Source organism: Cygnus atratus, chromosome 3, assembly GCF_013377495.2.
Source record: "Cygnus atratus isolate AKBS03 ecotype Queensland, Australia chromosome 3, CAtr_DNAZoo_HiC_assembly, whole genome shotgun sequence".
Taxonomy (NCBI): domain Eukaryota; kingdom Metazoa; phylum Chordata; class Aves; order Anseriformes; family Anatidae; genus Cygnus; species Cygnus atratus.
The window spans coordinates 72,700,926-72,722,778 of record NC_066364.1 but is presented as its reverse complement, the minus strand read 5'-3'; the positions used below and the strand labels follow the sequence as shown (position 1 = coordinate 72,722,778).

The 21,853-nt window shown below is 35.3% G+C and overlaps 1 protein-coding gene across 1 annotated transcript in view; it reads left to right on the top strand.

The window, feature by feature from the left end:
- Nucleotides 1-21,853, top strand: part of PRKN (parkin RBR E3 ubiquitin protein ligase) — a 758,163-nt gene that overhangs the window by 234,161 nt on the left and 502,149 nt on the right. The window contains exon 3 of the mRNA XM_050709867.1: nt 11,786-12,026. Coding sequence (XP_050565824.1) covers nt 11,786-12,026 — 241 coding nt within the window. The remainder of the gene's footprint in view (nt 1-11,785; nt 12,027-21,853) is intronic.

Below are 21,853 nucleotides of genomic sequence, written 5' to 3'. Positions count from 1 at the left end.
GTTTAGCTTGCACCAATTAAATGTGGGTTCCTGTACTAGGACTGACAGCAAGAATACCAATTAGTGCTTTAGTCTGATACTTTTTAGAGCAGTAGATGCTATTAAAGTAAGAACAGTTTATTTCCTATATTTCTACAAGCCAGTCATACCACACAGCAGTAGCCACAGTCAGCAACAGCAGCAGTTTGGCTCTGGGTACTAGCTGTACTCTGTTTTGCTCTTTTTTTACAAAGGGGCATTTCAGTGTTCCTTCCTAAGCCCATACTAGGATCATAGACTCATGTTTCTCATGGCCCCTTTTGTCATTTTCCAGAAAAATCTGACCATCTGAGATCATAAACCTCCTGAACAACCACAAAACAGGATCTAATGCTAAATTCTTATGTACCCAGTCCAACCCTGGTCAGCCAGTCAGTGGAGACACTTATGTTGTGATAGGGAGATAAAAAAACTTTTTGGGTGCAGGTGCCTTCCTGGTTTAGCATCTCCACGCAAGCAAACAGGACCAACCCCTCATACTTCATTTAAGTAACATGAATACTGACAGTAGCACATATACCACAGTTTTCAATGTTAGCAAATGAGTCCCAGGTTAAATAATGCAGCAGAATAAAATCTAGAAATAGTAGCAATAAAAAGGGTTTCTAATGTTTTAAAATGCAAACAAAATAGAACTTGTTTCATGGTTCCAAAAAACTGGTGAAAGCTTTTGTCTTTGCCTCATGCTTTAATGGAGAAGCAACTTTGACCCCTTCAGACACTAAATGAATTACAGTCTCAAGGGTTCTTGTGCAACAAGCATTGTGATCATCTCCCAGTTGTCTAAATCTCTCTCTCTCTCTTTTTTTTTTTTTTTATTGTGTGCCAGATGAAGTCAGCTTATACAGTGATCAAGCTGCTTTTCAGATAACCTGTACCTTGGGCTCTCTAGGTCCTCTTAGATCTGTTAGCAATGTCTGTACAGATGCCTTCAACCTCTTTCAAAATGTACAAGTGCCTTACAGCAGCTTGCATTCACAGGTATAGAAGAAAAAAAAAAAAAGTAAAAAAGTAGATGAATTGGTGCTGGTACAGATTTATCTAAAAGCTTGAGAGGTATAGACCATCTGGAGTACAGCTGGTACTGGAACCCAGGTGAACTTAGTTTAAGTCCTCTACCTGAATTTACATCTTTCCACGCATTTTAGAGATAAAATATGCAATGTATTATTGAAATTTGCAGAATAAAAACTATCTACCTGCCATCCCTGGTGTTTAACTTACACAAGTATCTCATTGTTGAATAAGGGAAATTCCTTCCCTTGGTAGGAACACAGGAAAGCTCCCAGATCCATAGTCCTCCCTATCCAAGCAAACCCACCTATCCCTGTTTCCTCTGCATCTTTTCTGTTTTCAAATCCAGTGTTAGTCTGTTTGAAGCAAGGAAGACAATTTAGCCTATTCTCGTAAGGGTTTCAGTTTTACAACCTGTTAATTGCAGCCATCCATCTCTAGCATCATTTGAGTGCATGCTGATGAAAACGTGACCATAAGCTCCACATCCCGCTTAGCTATGTGCTTCTTAACACGAATATCACTGAATTCACTTCAGCTCTTTTCCCACTCAAGGCATAGAGGATAAAGACAAACGAAGAAACAAACAAACAACAACAACAACAAAAAACTTAGAAATGTGCTTGTCATTAGCATGAATGTTCTCAGTAACTTTTTGGGAGGGACGTCAGTTGAGACTGGACGAGATCAAAGAGCTTTAGGAAGCTGAAAATGTAGCCTTAGCACCACAAGTTACAGTGTTGACCCTTGCAGGGATAAGAACAATGTTGGCTCTTACTTCTCAGTGAGATGAAAGCTCCAGGACTGTTAAACTGGTCCCCAGCTGAAGTCACAAAGTATTCTCACACCATGAAACAGTAATTAACAAAAAGATGTGCACCTCACCATTGGAATACCCATCCACTATGATAAAAGGAGTGCTAAAAGACAGGGATGATGCTTGCTGTGTTCTGACATGACAGTCCCTTTCACAGAAAGCTAGAAGCCTTGCTGGTAGTCTCTATGCTTTTTCTTATTGAAGTGTGGCAGCGTGGCAGTCAATGGCTTTGTCTAGTTCCTCTCTCTCTCTCTTCTTTTTTCCTTTTCTTTTGTGGTTGAATTACCTGTTTTTCAGCTTTAAAATTTCTGTCTGTGCTGTAAAGTAGAAATGGTTTCCAATTCCAGTGTTATAAGGCTTGATTCCCATTGCTAAGGTAGGTTTACAGGAGTTTATATGCTTTCTTGGCACAACCATTAACAAGACAATTGTTTTAAATATAATACATATATTAAAATTATTTTTAGTGGATCTAACTAAGCAAACTGGGTCTGATCCTCTCAAGAAACCATTATGGTGATTTTAGTAGATACATCAGTAGAAAGAAATTCTTAAGAATTGCTGTGAAACCTGTCAAATCTCCGCCTGGTAAGAAAAATGGTCAAATGATCTTTTACACAGAAGGATTTTGTTCTGAACAGAAGGCAAAATATGTTTACTAATTTTCATTTAGTCATTATATGGTACCTTTATTTGTTTCCTTCAGTCTCTATTTATAAACTTTGATAAATGTAATGTTCAGCAAATCACTGCACAAAAGTCTGTGAATTGCCAGTTGTTATATGCATCAATTTTAATAAAAAAATAATACTTTTTAATTATGGAAATACCTTGCCCTCACATAACATGAAAAGTGTCTGCTGATGCCTTTGGTTGGAGCTCAGAATTAGGCAATTATGGTGTGTCTACACTACTGTTTTAGTTTGAAAGCAAATGAACTAGGTGCCTTTTGAATGAAATTAAACAGGCAGATAAATTTCAGGACTTCACCTACTGCATCCCAGTTGCAAAAGAGCATACAGTCAATAAGGTGAGACCAGAGGTTATCTAAACTAAAACAAAACAAGAAACAACATACCCCAAAACCTACTTCTCCCTCCCTCCCCAACTGTAGGTCAGGTGCTCATTGCCAAGTGTTTTGCTGTAGAGAGCAGATTCTTTCTGCTGGCCCGCATTACTTGCTGATACAGATGTAGCCTGAGGAATTTTTTCAGCCTTGGTACGACTGAATTTCACAGCACGTGTCCCTTCCCCATGAGTGCTCATAAATGTATGTTTGTCTTGCGTGTGTTTTCAGAATCTTAACCTTGATCTGAATCCAAATTAAAAAATTTCTCATCCACATGAAAAGATCTGAATATTCCAGATTTTTTGGATGTTCAAAGTAAAAGTTAGAATTCAACTGTGACATATCTATAAAAAGCACGTGATATGTTGCAAACTGAATGTATGCAGAAGAGAGATGGCAATGATATGAAATGTCTTCAAATTAATTTTCGAGAACTGTGTTTGTCTTAATAATTTGGATACTAAACTTCCCTATCATAGCTGATGATATATCACTGAAGATTTCTATCGTAAAATTGAATGGCCTCAGGGGGAAATAGATTTTTTTTTTTTCAAGGTAAGGATAAAAGCACTCTCCTAAGGCAGGTTTTATCTTTTTCATGGGTCATTATTCTCTTGTTCTGATGTTCAAAAACATCTTTCATCTGTGACTCAACAAGGCTTTCTAACCTCCCTTTTACAGTGGCAAACTTAATATACAGGTTGGTTACTTAGCAGAATGAGTCTGGATTCACGCATTTCATATTTTCCATTTATGCTAGTCCTTTTTTTTTAAAAAAAAAAACACGCAGATGGCTTAAAAGTAAAACAAAAAAAATTTCATTTTACAGCAATTTTAATTCTTTATATTTCTTTAGCATTCATCTTGTCTTCTATGCTTGTTGTTTTTGTGTTAGTTGGTGTTCTTCAAGGGTCAACTTGTTACATACAAGCATTTTCTGATACGGCATATTTCTTACAGCTTGAGATGGTGAAGAATCTGTAAGATAACAATTTTGTAACTATACCTCTATTCCCAGCCTCTTCTACCATAAAGTAAAATCCAGTTAGCTGTCAGCTGTACTGCTAGACTTTTTGCACTCCATAGATTTTCTAGCAACGTCCAGCAGGTTTGTTTATCCTGCTTAATAGGCAGGATATCTGCCAGAAATCAACTCTAGGACCATTCTCACCTCCCATAGTAACATTAAGACTAAACCCAAGCCTTCCAGTAAAATCAGGGAAAGCTCTGGAAAATACTTGATTTCTTGTGAATGGTTATACTAGTGGGTTAACAAGTTACAAAGTAAACCTACACAGGATGTCCACTGGGCTTTATTTATGGCTGCTCCCATAGCTACTGCTCTAACTGATGAAGAGATGTATACATGGGGGTAAGTAGAAGACTCAAGTGCTCTTTGGTTACAATGAGTACCAGACACTGACCATAAAACATGAGAAAGATGGCTGTGAGTGACTAGTTGAAGTAATTGAAATACATCTTTATAGTAATAAATTCTTATGAAATTTTACTTTCCACAGTACAGTCATAATTATATATATTAATTTTTCCAGTACATTTTGGAGAAGGAAATTTCCCAAATTCCTTTCTGTAGCCCAATAGCTGCCACGATAGTCTCTGGTTCAGTGTGAGGGACAACTGAGCTCTCTAGGAGATTTTCAGAGTAACTGATTCTGTACTTTTTCAGACACAATTTATGTCTCATTTATGTCCTGGATAATTCGGCCTCCCATGATTAAGTGTCAGTGTGAGGCCACTTTTATGCTTATGCCTTGCATGCTCACTAATGCTTTCCTTAATGTACACGCCAACTGAAAACAGAAAAGTGTTGCTAGATTGGCAGCTTCTACCTGGCTGACAGCTTGTGTAAAGTTAAGAGGATTTAAAGGGAAGAGGAGTTAAAAATTAAAATTTACATTATTCAAACAACATGTAGTCCACAGTCCTGAGTCTATTCTGCATGCTGCAGTCTGCTAGTTGTGCTGGCTTATGATTATTATTTTATTTTTTTCTGAACTATGTACCGATTGCCATCATTTAACCCAGAAAAAAAAGTGTCCAAAATGTAATTCATGAAAGCATTTTGTAATATACACTTGTTACTTCTTCTTTTTGGTGTGACAAGAAATCAGAGCGATGGGAAAGATTGTCTAAGCCTTGTAAATAATGAGCCTTCCTATTTTATGTTTACATGTAGGTAACATACGAAGATGACACCTTTACAGAGTATAAGTTCTATTAGGTAGTTCACTGCTGAAGATAGTATATAATCAGGTGCAATCAACTGCATTTATGAGGAAAGCAAACAGTCACAAAAACTTGAATGTATTCATTTTTAATTTAGTATCATAAACTTTTCATTGATCAGTTACTTTCTATACAGATATTAAAATAAACTGCAGTTTTAGCTGTTGTTTTTGGCACACAGTACATGAAATTACTAGAACAAAAAAAATTGTTACTTTACTGAGGAGAAAAGTTTCACCTGAATTTAGTGTTCATTTTACTGTTTTTCTTTTCCGTTTTATATCAGCATGATATATTTTTAATGTCATTTTAATATCAAACTAACAGCTTTCTAAACATAATATCAAAAAGTTTGGCCACCTTCTATGTCTTTTACAGATCATTACAGGGGACTTTAAAGGTAGTAACAGTAAACTTAGTGCATATTTTTCATGTTGCAAACTTTCTGAAATGTTGCCAATAAAATATTTTTACTTAGTTTAAGGATTATTTTTTCATTTGGGAATTTGTGCTAGAAGGTCTATATTCAAGAAAAGTTATGGCATTAATAATGTCATGGTATTAGTAATGCCCTTTGCAAACAGTGGTACAGCATTGTGAAGGTCTTATGTTGTGTACAAAGTATAACAGTCCTGCAAATTTACTAGCTAGAATTATGTCTATGTTCCTTCCATTGAGCTACAAGATTAACATTACATTTTGTGTTTTATAATCTGAGAAAGATAGAAATGAAACATAAAGTGATTCTTAAGTCAGAAGAGAGAGGGGATTCAACTTTAATCTAAATTTAGTTTGAGGAAGTTTAAGTACGATGGGTTGAATATTTCTGGCAAATGATTAACTCATTAATGAACTAGTCAATATAAAATTATAAGTCCTGCACTTCCCTTCAAAGAGTGTCATTCAGAGCAGAAACTTTGTAGTATATGACCTATTATTTTATGCTGTCAATCAAAGGATTTTATTTTTTATAAAGTCCAATCAAGACTTCCTGCTACACAGAGGAGCAATTAGCTGGGGGAGATGTATTAAATCATACTATCTGCCTGTCTATTCCCTGTTGTCCAACTTGCATTGTTATGTTTGCTAAAAATAATGCAATTTATTTTAAATGTGTATGAATTAACCCTTTTTGTATAATACTACTTACAAAAGTACCTGAGAGAAGCTAAGAAGCAAGCCTTCAAGAAGAGGAATTTTCCACATTGATATTCAAAGCAATGATATGATTTATGGTTTTAAGTGAATGTCTCAGGACTTAGGACCATCTTCTCTCCTCACAAAGTCTAGATGGAGTTTCTTCCATTCACCTGGCACTTGCAGATGTGAGAGAAACAGTCTTCATAGAGGTCTTCAGAAAGTTCAGTCGGAGAGAAAAGAAAACATGTAGCAGTATATATCAGCATTGCTCCTATGCTTGCAGTTTGCACTAATCCTGAATTATCAATTGGTAAACACAATCGGGACTGTGACAACTTTACAGAACTTGAATTTTTCTGGAAGGAAGGTAATAGGATGGCCTCGATTTGTTACAGAGGATCATTTTCCTGAATTCCACTCAACTTCATTTGGTTATGCAAAAATAATTATTTTGCCTTCATCATTCTCAAACAGTAAGTAGCAGATTCTATATCTTAATTATAGTACCTTAACATCAGATTAGGTCTTTCTATATGAGAAGGGTTTTTTTTTAATGCTGTTATGTCTGTGTTTTAGGATGAAAGTTTCAGAGTCTTTACAGTGTCAAATTAGCACAATTCTGAAGGCATTATACTTCATCAGTGTGGGTCACTTTATCAGTCACTAAATATGATATTTTTTTTGAGGGGGGTGGTGGTCCTTTGGAAACCCAGGAGTTGGACTTGATGATCCTTGTGGGTCCCTTCCAACTCAGATATTCTATGATTCTATGATTCTGCTAAGTGAAGGGTTTTCTGCCTTTTCATTACATTTATTTGAGTATGTGGTACTTTCAGCAATACATCTATTTTTCCTTCTATTTTGAAGCGTTGCTTAGCACCCACATTATTTTAAATACTAAACAAGTACAGTGAAGTATAACTCTGAAAACATTGAAAAGGTGAACTCAAGTCAATTATAGATATATTCCATATCATCATAAAATAGCAAGTAGTTTCAGATTGCTGGAATTTAAACGCTAAGTGGGCTGTGTGATTTAGCCCCAGTGGTGCACTGGCTTTTTTCACCCACCCCATGTGGAGCAATAGTTCTTTCACTGCCACTCAGAAGATAGAATTCATACAAATAGATGGCAATATCAGATTAGGGTGCTGATTTGCTACATTATTTTAATAGAGTCATTATTTTTCCCTTCATATTTCCCCTTGCTGTGACCTGCTGTAAGGATCTCTAAGCCCAAAAGCTTATTTAGTTTTTCTTTCTTTATCAACTAGTTAAATAAAAGATGTCAAGTCTTCTTGCAAATCTTGCTTCCTATTTCTTAGGCCATCGTGGTTCAAAAGATTGTGAATATTACATCTGTATTATTATTATTTTTTTTTGCGTAATTTTGAAATGCATTAATATTTCAGCTTTTGCTCCCTATGTAATAAATAATATTTTTTCTGTTGCTTTCATCATATTTGAGTCATTTGATCTGAGATTGGGGGATAAAAATTGTATTTTTATCCTTCCTACAGATTTCCTTTCCATATCTGCTGCCTTAGAGACTTGGTCTTTGTCCTTGGGTTGTGAGAGGGTTACAACAACAATACAGGGAGGTTTGGTGGGTTTATTTTTCTGTCTTCTAGGAACTTCATGTGCATTATGCATTTTTTTTTCATGTTTAGAAGGTCACCTTTAATGTCTCTTTACGCTATCCATGGGAAAAGATTTTTCTGATGAAGTTGCTGTGTCCCCTGCACTTTTACATTGGTCCTATTGCTTTGAAGAGGTGTGTTGTGCTATCGGCACTCTGGAGAGCTTTTCTGAGTATTTTATTCATTCTGCAGTTTAATGAGACAAAAATGTTCCCCATATCTTCTCAGCTGATATTGAAATGCAGCACTATTAAGATAAACCCTACCTGGAAAGCCAGCATTTTGATTCTTGTTGATCATTCCTTTGAGTTTAAAATACGTTTTCTTGAGCATTTGCCTTGTGTGAATCTCTTGCTGAGTGACATCAGGTAGTCTATCTGCTTAATCTAAATAGGCAGCACTTAGGCAAACTTATTGATTCCACTCTGCAGGCCCAAGGATTCATGGGCAAGGAGGTTGCTCCTCAGATAACAGGAAGAGTTTTAACTGGATTTTCGGTAGTGGAGCTTGAAGAACTGTTTTTTCAGTTCATCTTCCACCAGAAAAACAAAACCAAAAACCCTAGTGGTTAACATGAAATGAAAATATTTCAATATCATTTTCGGGACAAAATGCCAGAAGAAATTTGCTTTTTTAAATTCAAATCCAACTTCAAGTTAAAATTATTCTCTTGTCTAGTATTTCTTCAAATTAAAGATTTCAAAATTAAAATGCATTGTACTTCAGAAAAAGTAATATGACTTCTCTAGTGGGCTGTGTATTTTTTCAGTTGAGAATACTTCCTTTGGCATTGATGTTACTATCAAAAAATGTTGTCAGAAAGATGTCAAGCAGAAATCTGTCAGAACCAGATGATTTCAGGGTTACTGAAACACAGTCATCTCTTCCCTTTTCATGATTTAGCTCAGTATTCCCCCATGGCTTTACAGTCAGCCCACAGCTGGTAGCACCAACGAATATATTGTTATTCACTCAGGGTTTGCTGATTTAGCCTTGTGAAATTCAACTTGAGAAGTCAGAAAGAATATGAAAGCAAAACAGTTTGGATGAAAAAAAGTTTCAATTTCCTCTGTTATGAATTCATTTGTCCAAGTTGGACAAAAACCTCCCTCTGCAAAGAAGCAGTTCTTAATCCTGGGTTTCATCACTTCTGGATCTTCTCCCTTTGCACTCATGGAAGTAGATAGTTCATAATCTGCAATATATGTATGCTTACAGTATTTTTCTTTGGAGTATGGATTGCAGGCATTAATTTGGATCAACAACTAAGGCAATATCTCTGGAATCATTAATAACAGGTATTCTCAGAAGAAATGTTTCCTGAGGCATAAAACAAATACATGAAGAAAATGGAAGTGACATTGACATAAACAATTATACCTTAGATTTGTGTTGCATTAGTTACCTAAGGCAAAATCTAAAAACTTACAGAAATAGCTTGAATTCTGTGGACCTAGCCCATCTGCTGTCCATGAAATGTAGTCTGCTATAAAGCATTAATCACCCTACGTCTGGGAACTGTTTGGTGATATTCTTATCCTGGTCTCTCTCACTTACTAAGAAAGACAGTAGACAATGAGAAAAAGTAGAAAAAGGCAGGACAGACTCTGCTTAAGCAATCTAAACTGCCAGAAGAGATGCTCATTAAAACATGGTTTGACTGACTGACAGTTGATAAGGGGTTTTCAAGGTTGCAAGTTTTCATATATACCTATTTCCCTTTGTATTTCCAGCTGTAACTGAGCAAACTACTTTGGAGCTCCTCATTCTCTTAGGTTATTAATTTCATTATTAATTTCTCATAGGTTATTAATTTCCATACTCTAATATTATGCAGTATTCTGTGTTGGAGAAGTTTTAGAGTGACAATGGAGTTTTGATTTTGTGTTAATGAATAAAATTATTAATCTATTTAAGTGGATATTATGAAAATGTTAGAGACAACAAGTTGTACATAAAGGAAACCTTTAATGTCAACATAATATTTAAATCTAACAGCTATTTTATTTGAATATTAAGTCTGCAGAGTCCTTGCTCTGAAAAATCTCTACTGGATGATTACTGCTTCACTAAGGGAAGAGTATGTTATTGAAAATTCAAGTTAAAAAACAGATTTTCACCTTTTAGAACTGCATTACATAAGAATGAAAAGGTGGAGGGGGAAGCACGGGGTAATAATGTACTAGACTGTGTGAAGTAAAACCAGTAAACAGAAATTATGAGACCAGGAGATAAAAAGTGATAGAAGAGAAGGTGGGACAGAAAGCTATAAACAGTACTAAAATGTCTGTAGAGGAATCTTTTGCAATTAAGTGTGAATGTAATAATTGCAAATACAAACTATTTAAAAAAATCAAAATTATTTTCTAGATATGTAGACAAATGCTTCTTTTTTTTTTTCTTTCTGTTCCTCCAAAATGTATTCTGCTATCTTTCTTGATGTTTCAGCGTAGACATCACCAACCTAATGATGCTGAGAACAGTTAGAAATGTATTTTCTTGAGGGAATTTCAAGCTTATTTCTGTGTAGGTTGACATTTATATGTGGTTCACTCACCACAGTGGAAAATTAGGTTTGGATCACCAGGAGGTATCACCCAAAATAGAACAATTTTTGCTTCAAGATGTGCTGCGGAAGGATCAATGCAAGTCCTTCTTGAAAGCCCCTCATTAATTATAGGTCAACTGAAAGCTCTGTAATTGCTAGTTCTAAAGTAACATTTTGCATTCCTATTCTGTGTTTGGAAAACACCAAGTAAAATGTGACTTCTATCCTGACTTATCATAGATAAATCTTTCACAGGATCCTTATTCAGCTTGCTTTTTTCTAAGACATAAGATCTCTAAGGACTGACTAAGGGTCAGAATCATAGAAGCACGGAATGGTTTGGGTGGGAAGGGACCTTAAAGATCGTCTCATTCCAACCCCCTTCCATGGGCAAGGACACCTCCCACTAGACCAGGTTGCTCAAAGCCCCATCCAACCTGTTCTTGAACACATCCACAACTTCTCTGGGCAACCTCTTCCAGTGCCTCACCACTATCTGAGTAAAGAATTTTTTACATATATCTAATCGAAATCTACATTTTTTTTAGTTTAAAGCCATTACTCCTTGTCCTATCACTACACTCCCTGATATATAGTCCCTCCCCGTAAGTCTCTCTCTTATGAGAACTGAGAATGAGGAAGTACTTGTGCATATGTGAGACCTCTTGGGCTAATATTTAACAATCCTGTTATTTTGCCAGAAAAGACTAGAGCAAACATGACATCTAAACACAGACTTAGATTGAAAATTACATTAAAGAGAAGAAATAGGTATCGGTTTTCATCAGTAGCATCATCATCCCTGTTTCTGTTTACAAAGACGCTTTGGAGAAGCTTGGTCATGAACTCTTTGTGACTGTCAAATTGACCGTAAACTACTATATGAAGACTGTGTATGAGCATTATCTGTACAAATGCATTCTAAGTGTTGAATACACTTAACACTTGATTTAATAGTGTTCTCTCTGGAGTTTTTACTTTGTGCCAATAAACCAGACTTATTTAGAGCTGTTGGCTCTGGTCCACCATTTGCTTGTTAAATGTTTAGAATTTTTGTAAGTGTTGTGACCCTTTTGCCAATGCAAGTGATCCTAATTCTAGCAATTTACACTTGTCACTTTCCTTTAAACTCCATTACTGCACACTGAAATTCTACACAAAAAGGCTTAGAGACCATTTAAAAAATAACAAATCGGAGATAGAGAGATTTTGCCCCTTATGCCACAATTGTCTGTTTTATTAATTATTGGGATTTTGGTTTTGTGTTGCAGAATTGTGACCTGACCCAGCAGAGTATCGTTCATATTGTTCAGAGTCCACAGAAGAGCAGTCAGAAGAACGATGAGGCAGAAAATAAGCATTCTGGAGGCATTCTAAAAACCTTGGAAAGAGAATCTGAAAGTCTAACTCGCATAGATCTCAGTTCCAGCATCCTCCCTTCACTGTCTGCAGGGTTGGCTGTTATTCTGGATACTACAAAACCCAGCATTTCTCTTCCTTCTGAAAAATCAGGTAATTCAGCAGTTTGGTACATTTCAATACACAGACCCAAATTTGTAAGTTTCTTAGTGTGAACACTTGTATACTACAGAGGAAAAAACATAATGTGTGGTTTCTTTTGGCTTTTTTTTCCTTTTTTTTTTTTTTTTAGAAAAAAGCAACTATATTAAGAGGTGATAAGCATCTGACGCTTCTTCTAGCAAAATAATTTTGCTTAGTGGATAAACTCAGTGATTTCTTGTGTTGGTCCTATCTCTAACTTGTAATATGCTAATATTTTTATAAATAAGCTGGAAGAAAAAAGAAACCACACACACACACACACAAACAAAAACAAAGAGGTCTATGAGCAAGCAAAAAATAGTCCCTCTAAAATTTCCATAACAGAAGTTTCCATAACTAGAATGTTGGGCAACTTTTACATTGGAAATGTGTTGAATTCCCAATCTGTTGTAATGTCTTCATACCCGTACACTTTATAAAAATATTCCTATACAATGGGATTCCTATTCATAAAAACATAGCTGGTACGAAATATGATGATGATTCATACTGTGGATTTGAGTAGTTCTTCGCCCACCAAATTATTATTGATCATATTTTTTCTTCATCGTGAGCAATCATCTGAGGCATAAGTTAAGTGTGGCAAATGGATTGTGCTGTAATATTTAAAATGGTTTTGGAGAGATGTGTCCCAGTCAGAAGGAAATATAAGAATATCTTAGCTACTACTTTGATCTTCTCAGAGTAACCCCCTCCTACGCACACAGTCTGACTAACACTGAAAACTGTGTTGTCCCTAATGAAGAAACATCATTCTGTGGAATACCAGGCTCTGAGTAGTGATTTGTGGTAACAGTCCATCAAAGATGTCTTTTTGGAAAGAACAATATACAAAATACCCCTTATACGTGGTGTGGAAGATAATACCAAACATATAGGTCCAGAGAAGGGAAGATAATCTGTAAATATGACACAGAGATATCTCTGTGACTAAACTGAACACAAAAATAGTCATGCTTAACATAACAGCTGCTAAAACTATTAAAATAATTTTTAGAGATTTTTTTAAGTAACTCATGCAGAAAATATACTATTCATGGGAGGGTCAGAGAAATGCTCCACAACTGACTTGATCAACCTTTCACTGCCAAGTAATGATGAATGAGTGCAGTTTACGAACAAATTAGTGCCCAGCTTAATGATCCATATCTCACATTCTGCATGAATAATGAGATAAAAGGGGTGCATTCCAATTTAAATCTGGTAAGCTGGGGACAGAGTTTCAGGCTGGGCCTACCATCTAAGTCAAGGCAAACGTGTGAGCTTCTTAACGCTACTTATTTATTTTTTCACTAAAGCACATGATATTTACGTGGACTTAATGGTTGTGTTTGACTTTACAGAATATTTTATATATCTGTAAGGCATTTTAAAATTTGCTAATGTAGTGCATTTTTCCCGGACTTTACAAATTCTGTGAAGAGAAGTACCAACTGATAGGCATCTTCTGTTGCAGCAAATGTTTTCATAGCAGAATGACAGCTGTGAGAAAAAAAAATAAATTTTGAGAGTATATGTGGACTAGTTTTATCTCTGATTAAGTTAAACAGATTTTTTTGTCATACTGGAAAAAAAAAAAGAAAAAAAAAAGAAGAGCCACCTATAATGACTGACAGTTCTGCCTGGAAGGATATTAGTAACAAGTATTTTTTAAAGGCCTGTTATCTTCTCCTTGGCTTGTTATGACTCTCACAATGAATACTTGACCTTGCCTCTGCTCTGCTCTACCACTTTTGTTCAATATGGAGGATTTTTATGGTTTTGTTGTTACCAGGACTTGGCGTGGGTTAGTTTGTAGTCATAAAATTCATTGAAGTAAGGACTAGTCTAGGTTTAAAATGATCCATCAAGAAAAAAAAAAAAAAAAGAAAGAAAAGATAAATCATGAGTTTTTCAGTCAACTTTACTGTGTAGCAAGTATTTGTCTTGACACAACTGTGATGAGTAACAGTAGTGGAAATGAGTGGCTGAGGGCTGCATATGCCACCACTGCCACTTTCAATGATACTTATAAAGCTGTTCTTTTAGAAGGTGGATGGCTGTTGTGGTGATTTACCTAAAATAGAAACCTATCCAGTAAAACCAAGCATTATCTTTTTCTGTGTGAGAGATCACACACAATGAATGGAAGGCAAATTTAAACCTACAGTTTAGAGGCAGAGGATTGATTAATTGATTATTATTTAGTCTAACAAGCTACACAACTATTATTTAATTGTAGCAGTAACTGGTAAGAGGCCACATCTATTTCAGAAGTCTAAGGTATTTCTGTTTGTTACCATAGGATGCTGACACTATAACCCTTGCCCTGCTTTTGTTTTATTTTGCCCACCTTTGAATTATAAGGACAAAATTTTGTGCATAACTTTTGCATAATAAAAGCTTCTCTTAGAAGCTTTTTTTCAGCTTTTGAGTGAAAAAATAGTATTTTTAAAGTATTTGAATTGAATACATGGAGTTCAAATTGTAGAATTGTATCAGAGAATCCAGGAGAGAGAACTCTTGTTATATTGTACTGCTATTATGTAAGTACACTTATGTAGTATAGGCACTTATGTACTATAAACTGCTGCATTTGATCAGACAAAAGCCCTTATAGCCTAGCATCCTGTCTCAGATAAGGGTCATTATCTGAGAACACAACAGGACATCCTCTTCCCTGCTCGCCCCTCACCTTAGTGGTGAGTAATGAAAGCAATCCTTGATTTGCCTGGAGAACCATCTTATAAATATTGTGTTTTTAATGTACAAAACACGTTTGTCCATGAGAAATTCAGAAGTTTGATAGTCCTTAACAGGCTGAAAAAAATATAAAAATCGATATAAATAATCTCTGGATCAAGGATTTCCATGCTTCCTCTCTTTTCAGACAAATGTAATAGCAATGCGTTTTTTTTCTGTCTGATGAATAACACCTTGCATGATTTCTAATGAGCATGTGAAAAAATCTCAGCACAGGACTTTCATCCTACTTCACCCTCATCTAATTTAGAATCTGCCCAATATCTCAGACACAGTACTTTGATAAACAAGATATAAGCAAAAAAGACAATGATCCATAATAGTTGCATATCTGTAAATAAATGAACAAGGTGGCCTGAGAAACACTGAATCTGAAAAACATAAGGGTTCCTATGGCCCATCAGCTGAATATAGGCATGCATCATGATCGTGGGTCCAAGAAACAAATGCGATGTTTGGGTGTATAAACAGGAAACTCTGGGTGGAGTGGGAAGTATGCTTTACCTCTGCTTCTGGCACTTGAATTGCTACAGCTGGAATGCAATGCACCATTTTGATGTCTAAACTTCAGGAAAGCTGCTGAAAAAAACCTGTTAAATGGTTCAAGTGAAGAGTCACAAGAAAAATACAAAAGGGCAGGTCATGATTGGCTCATACATGGTATAATCATGTGATGTCCATGGGAGTGAAAATATGATAACAGGGGAATCTTTGATCTTATAAGACATTTCGGGGTTTAAGCTTTCACTGTAACTGAAAGCCGTTGAATATAAATAACACACATGTATTTTAAGTTGCCAGGAAATTAACCACTGATGTAAATTATCCTGGCTGATAGTGAATTCTCCATATTTGACCATTTAAAAATAAATACAGGCTTTTATTTATTTATTTATTTATGTCAAGCAAATTCATAACCTCAAAAAGCAAAAACAAAAACAAAACAAGTTAGTCTGACAACATTTGTTTTCTGTAAGCTTATACTGATGTTGTTATCTACTTAATTCCTGGGTTAATCCATTATAAATGGTTTTATTATTTTGTCTGGATCTATTAAATGTACTTGTCATTATTCAGCTCTTTCTCTTTACAACTTTTAAATAACACTTATCAGGTCAGTTCCCTAGCATGTGCTGCTGTTCTTTAGCTAGCCTTTTAAAAATACTTGCATGCAATTCTTCTCTGTCGCCTTATGTTTCCTTTTTTCACAGAAGAGTAAATAAGCTACTGGTATATATTGACTTAGGTGGGCCAAGCTGTAAATTCTAGCAAAAAGAGCAATTGATTCTCTTCCACCTAGTTAACAAAATGCTTTGCCAAAACTTAACACTGGTTAAAACCTGCTGTCCTTGCATATAATACAAATACAAGTTAGGGCAGGTAAAAGGGTCATTAGCAAAACCTCAGTGTTGTTAGTGTTTAAAAACATGAAGTGATAAACTCTTTTCAGGTCTATGTAAAATCCGTTATGTGAAAGACACAGGCAGAAACTTTTAGAAGGAAAATACAGAACTTAGGGTTTGGTAGTAAGAACTGTGCATACTTCCAAGAAAAGCTCTGATGAAATAAAAAATTAAATAAATATTAACTGAGGGTATTGCCGACAGTGTATGAACGCTTTTTAAATAGTATTCTGTTGATAGTACATTGACATTTCTGTGCTCTGTAATTGATATTATTTTTTATTATGATTCTCTTAATCAAAAAGCCTAAGAGGATAAGATTTTTTGTGTTGGGTTTGTTTGAAGTAAATGAGTAAATGAGCTCCTGAAGTATTTTAAAATTACTTAACATTTTTTCTAAAACTTACACTGTCAAATTAATTCCAGATCAGGGAACAGGATGATGTACATCTCCACCTCCCCATTTTAATGTGGCTTTAGACTGAATACCCCTAGAATGAAAAGTACAGTTGCAGCTTTTTCTTATCCTCTTTTTGAGAATGCCATCAAAATGTGAGCACTGATCCATCCAAAATGGCCTCCAGCACCACAAGAGCATCTGTATTGATACTCTCAGACATGGAGCTCTGTAAGTGTTTAGCAACTGAACTAGACAAAACTAAGACAAGTGCAACAATGAGCCTACTTTCCCATGACCTAATTTTGCTTTGCTGCATCATGAAACTAAATGTCTACAAATTTACTCTTCCCTTAGAAAAAAAGAAAAGTATTCCTCAAATTTCTCTGCTTTAATTTAGCTGCATTTTTAAGTGGGAAATTAATCAGTGTAAAGATTTTTTCCCATGGCATCTTTGTACAAATCATTCATGGATTAATTATAAAATAAACTAATGAATTAAATGTACTTTAGATCCTTTGTATTGTAAATCAATAGTTTGAGGAGGGTACTGTTTAATTTGCATTGTGTAATTAGGTCCTTTTTTTTCCAGAGTTATCCAAATCTTGTTCTAAAAACAAGTGATCAGAGTACTTACACCAACCTTTCTTAAATGTCTTGAAATATTAATACAGCATTTAAACGTGGTGACGTTCCTAGAGTAGTTCTTTAGACAGACATTCATTTGAATAAGATTCATATTGCTGTACAAGAAGGAGTAATAAATTATTTCATATGCAACCAATGTATTGTTTCAGTAGACACTTTTAAGTAACAATTTAGGTTACTATGGTATTTTCAGATTTGGTGCACTGAGAGTTTACTTTTGTATTAGGGTTAAACCACTTTTGATGGAAATGAAAATGCATTATGCTGCATATTGTGATTTAGTCTACATTTGATTCAGAGTTTTTAAAATGCATTGTTTTACAAACTTTTAAATATGAAATGCAAAATCAATTTGAGGATCAATCTATATCCTGAAGAGGAAAGGAACTAATTTACTTATTTTAGAAAAGCAGAACAAAGTACCAACTCAGCAATAATGTACTAGTCCTGATTTTGACAAATACTTTCTGGGAAGCATGGCTGCATTTGTCTTCATTACACACTGGGTGAATATACTGTATGTACAATTCAGTTGAAACTGAGCAGAAATCATTGTGATGGAATATTTAGAAGACTGATAAATAAGGCATATTTTAAACTTTAAAAGAAAACTTTACAGAGTTCATGCATTAACTGCTCATTTTGGTTATCTCCAGCACATTGTTAATAATTAGCACCATGGATTCATTACATATACAAAACAAACTGTTAGAACATATATCCTAAATTTTCTGTCAGTATACAATACCATGGAGCTGATGCTTATGTGCCTTGTAATCACCGAAATTGAGATGATCAGGCCTGAAATCTCTTTGTCAAGAGATTCTGGAACAGAACTAGAATTGTTTTCCTTCCTCTCCATCTTTCTTGCACATGCTTGATGTTTTTATACAATTTGTTCACTTAACAAAAGGGACATCCCTTACTGCTTACCCTTCCTGGGTATTCCATACCTGCAAGGTGTTCTGCCCATTTGCAGTATCGTGTGCTTCTTTGTTTTGTTTTGCAACCTTTTGTCCCTTGGATGCCTCCTGTGCGTAACTATACACATCTTTCTTTATCCCTTTGGTGATCACACTGATATCATATATTTAACACAAAATGCTTATGCATTGTGCCTGAATGTGTCATCACGATGTTACAATATGCTTTTCAGAGGTAACTATATTTTGAGTATGTGCATCTGAAGTAGGAAAATCCAGGTGTGTACTAAGAGAAGAGTATGACCATAAACTCTTCATATACTCTTTTTATATAGTGCAGTGAGATTACATTTCATTTTAAATCAATCTCACTAAATATTTGCTCTGTACTGAATGAGAACTTCTTTGAAGTTTTTAATGAGTTTCCAAACTGATTGGCAAATGTTGCATTGCAGAAGTTCTCAAACTGTGATCCATGTTTGAAGCTCTGAAATCCAGAATGGTATTTATTGGTGACCAATGGAGATAATGGTCATGGTGATCTAGCTACACTTACTCATTTTCAGCTGCTAATATATACTAAAATCCTATCTGTATATATGTTAAATTTCGCCTCTTGATTAGCTGCTGTATTTTACTGGTGGATACTATATTACTATGTTTGGAGGTAAGGGCATATAAGTCCATAAGAAAGTGCTTCCAGTTAAAAGTTATTCATAGCATCATAATGTTTCTGAAACAATACTCTATTTTTGATGCACAGCATAGAAGAGGTTTTGTGGATACAAGTCACATCTCAGGCAGAAAAGAGCTGTTCTACGAGATCAAACCAATTGTCTATCTCAATCTAGTTCTCCTTTTTCAATACTTACCTGTTTTGTATCCAAAAGAAAGCAAGTGTCCATATTGTATAATGTTATATTTAGAGGAGAATTTCTTTTTGCGAGTAATCACCCGTCTGATTATCCTTCATGTCTACTGTCTGGGTAAGTTGACAAGAACAATAATGGCGTTCCTTAATTTGACCTTCTTTGAAACAGCACTTCCTAAACAATCTCGAATGTCAATTCATGGGTTATAATTGGAGAACAGAGGGAGAGTTTTCACCCCACCAATTAACTGTTCCTAATTCTGTCAAAACTTCTTTTAAAATAGCTAAGCTTAAGAAAAGTATTCTGGTTATTCTGCTTCCAGTAGCGTTATAAAAAAATTGTCATTACAACGTCCTTGGAAGTTTGTTCGTACGTGTATTGCATCTCCTGATAGGGTTATTAACCCTTGACAGCTCACTGCTGCAATACTTCCAAGTTCTCCATATAAAAATTGATATCCCCTCTTCACCTTCGAGCAACAGCCAAAAGTGAATTTATAAGACATTAGCATAATGGAACCTTTTCAATAAAATGATAAATTGAGTCCATTTCAGAAAACAGAACACACAGTTGATAATTTATTGCTGTCAGTGCCATGCTGGAGACCTCATTCGTATCATATGCTTTTAACACTGATGAGAACAGTGCCATTTTCCCACACCTTGCATGTCTGTGAAATTCATTTGAGAGGAGAAATGTTCTTTTCTAATGGAGCCAAAAGCACTTCTGGGAATGCTCATCCTTACATGACATAATTATCTCTCATGAACGTGTCTAATTACTTTATTGTTTTTAAGGGCCCTTTCATGTTAATTGAAGCTGATAACATTTTCTAACTCCCCTGTGTCTCAGGGGTAGGGTGGGAACACTGCTGTGTCCTTGGAATGTATTTTTTTTTTTTAATGGGTGACAGCATAGATGGACTTTCTTCTGCAAATGCAGAATTTGCATCTTTATGCCATCAGCTGGAGGTGACATTTGTGGGTCGAAAATGTTCTGTGTTTATTAAACAAAACTATTCATGTTGTGTTTTCCAAAACAATTGCTGGCATGAATTAATTATTGATGCTACAGAGAAAAATAGGAAAATAGCACTTCAAAAGCACCTTTCCTATGTGGAAACACCGCAATAGAGATGCATTGTGATTATTTTTTAACAGAAAGAGTCCAATTATGAGGCACACATGAAAAAATGCTTTGTTTAAATGTGATTAAAAACCAGTAGTTTCCACTACTGTGAGGCTTAGTGTTTGCATGTGGTTTCTATGACAAACTCTTTCTGCTCAACATGACATGAGACATATTCTTCTCTCAAATCACATGCTTGAGTTTCATTAATGTCATTGGGAGTTCTGTGCACACAGCAAGAAAAGAGGGAGAACAGGCCTATTAGAACAGCTTGATCTACAGAAATTAATTACATGGAACAGATAGTTTAATAAATTCTATTGATACTAGAAGATTAAAAATAGCCATACAAAACTTACCCTGTTCTCTCTTTATAAAGAAAAATAGCTTCAATGGTACTAAATTCAAACTTCTGTGAAAGAAAAAGATCATTGCATTTGGCAGAAGACAATTCTCTCTCTCTCTCTTTTCTTTAAAAAGAAAATAATGGTTGTGGCAGGATAATGGGCAGTTCATTCAAAAGATTTAATTCTTATTCACAGAAAAGCAGAATAAAACTCAGTGCAGTCTCTTGCATTGCTTTGCCAAAAAGTCTTTACAATTTTGCCCTCAGCTTTTTTAAAGTGAAGGTTTCACATTTCCATTGCTTTCTGGGTGATTGTTGTTGGAGATGCTAAGGCCTGCATGTCCATGCAGGCTCCTTTTCAGAGCCAGAGACTGCCAACTCTGAATGCAAGAGGATTTCAGTTGTTTTCTTCATCTTTTGTTTTGTCAAGGTTTTATTTTCTTTCTTTTTTTTTCTTTGTTGTTTGTTTGTTGTTGTGTTTTTTTTTGTTTGTTTGTTTGAGAATACCTGATCACAACACCTGAGATTCTATCAGTTTTATGTAGATTTCCAAAAATTCCTCAGTGTAGTTTTTTTTCCCTACTCTAAGCTATGTTGAACCCTGTGATTAAACCTTGCTTGTGCTTATGCATTCTTCTTGTGAGTGTACTGCCTGCATTATGCCTACCAGCTAAGCTTATTACCCCTGTGAAACAGAATGGAGATCCACCCTTGCAAACAACCATTGTCTTATCTAGTTATTAAATATTTTCTACATGTTTCTGTATGTTGGTATTCTATGGCACCTACTAACATTGGTTAGACTTTAATTTTAAGAGAAAACTGGATTGAGGTGGGAGCATTTGTGATCATATTATCAAACTGAGGAAAAAAAAATGAAGAAATGTTGTCTTCCTTCATTTGCCTTCCACTTATTAGACAGAATGATGCAGTGGCCTGCATGTGAAACTGTCTGGAGTATTTCTGAACTGGATTATATCTGCTGTAGCATCATTTTTTGAGAAATACTGTGTCAGAATCACAGTTTCTTTAATGAGGTATCAAGGGTCTGGAAGCTGATATTTAATGTTTAACCTTAATATTCTAAACTAGCATTTTTGAATGCTAGTTCAAAAAAGCATTAATTTTTGTTTTCACTGATACACCTGAAACTGTATCCTATAAGCTTGTCTGTACTGTTGACATCTATGTGGGTATTCAGTGTGAGGTCTTTGACCTTGAGAACATGTCAGATTCTGATTTAGCAGTTATATCCAACTGCTTCTATAACTGGTATTTGCAGCTGAATGCTTCAGATTTACCGTTGGCAGTCCCTCT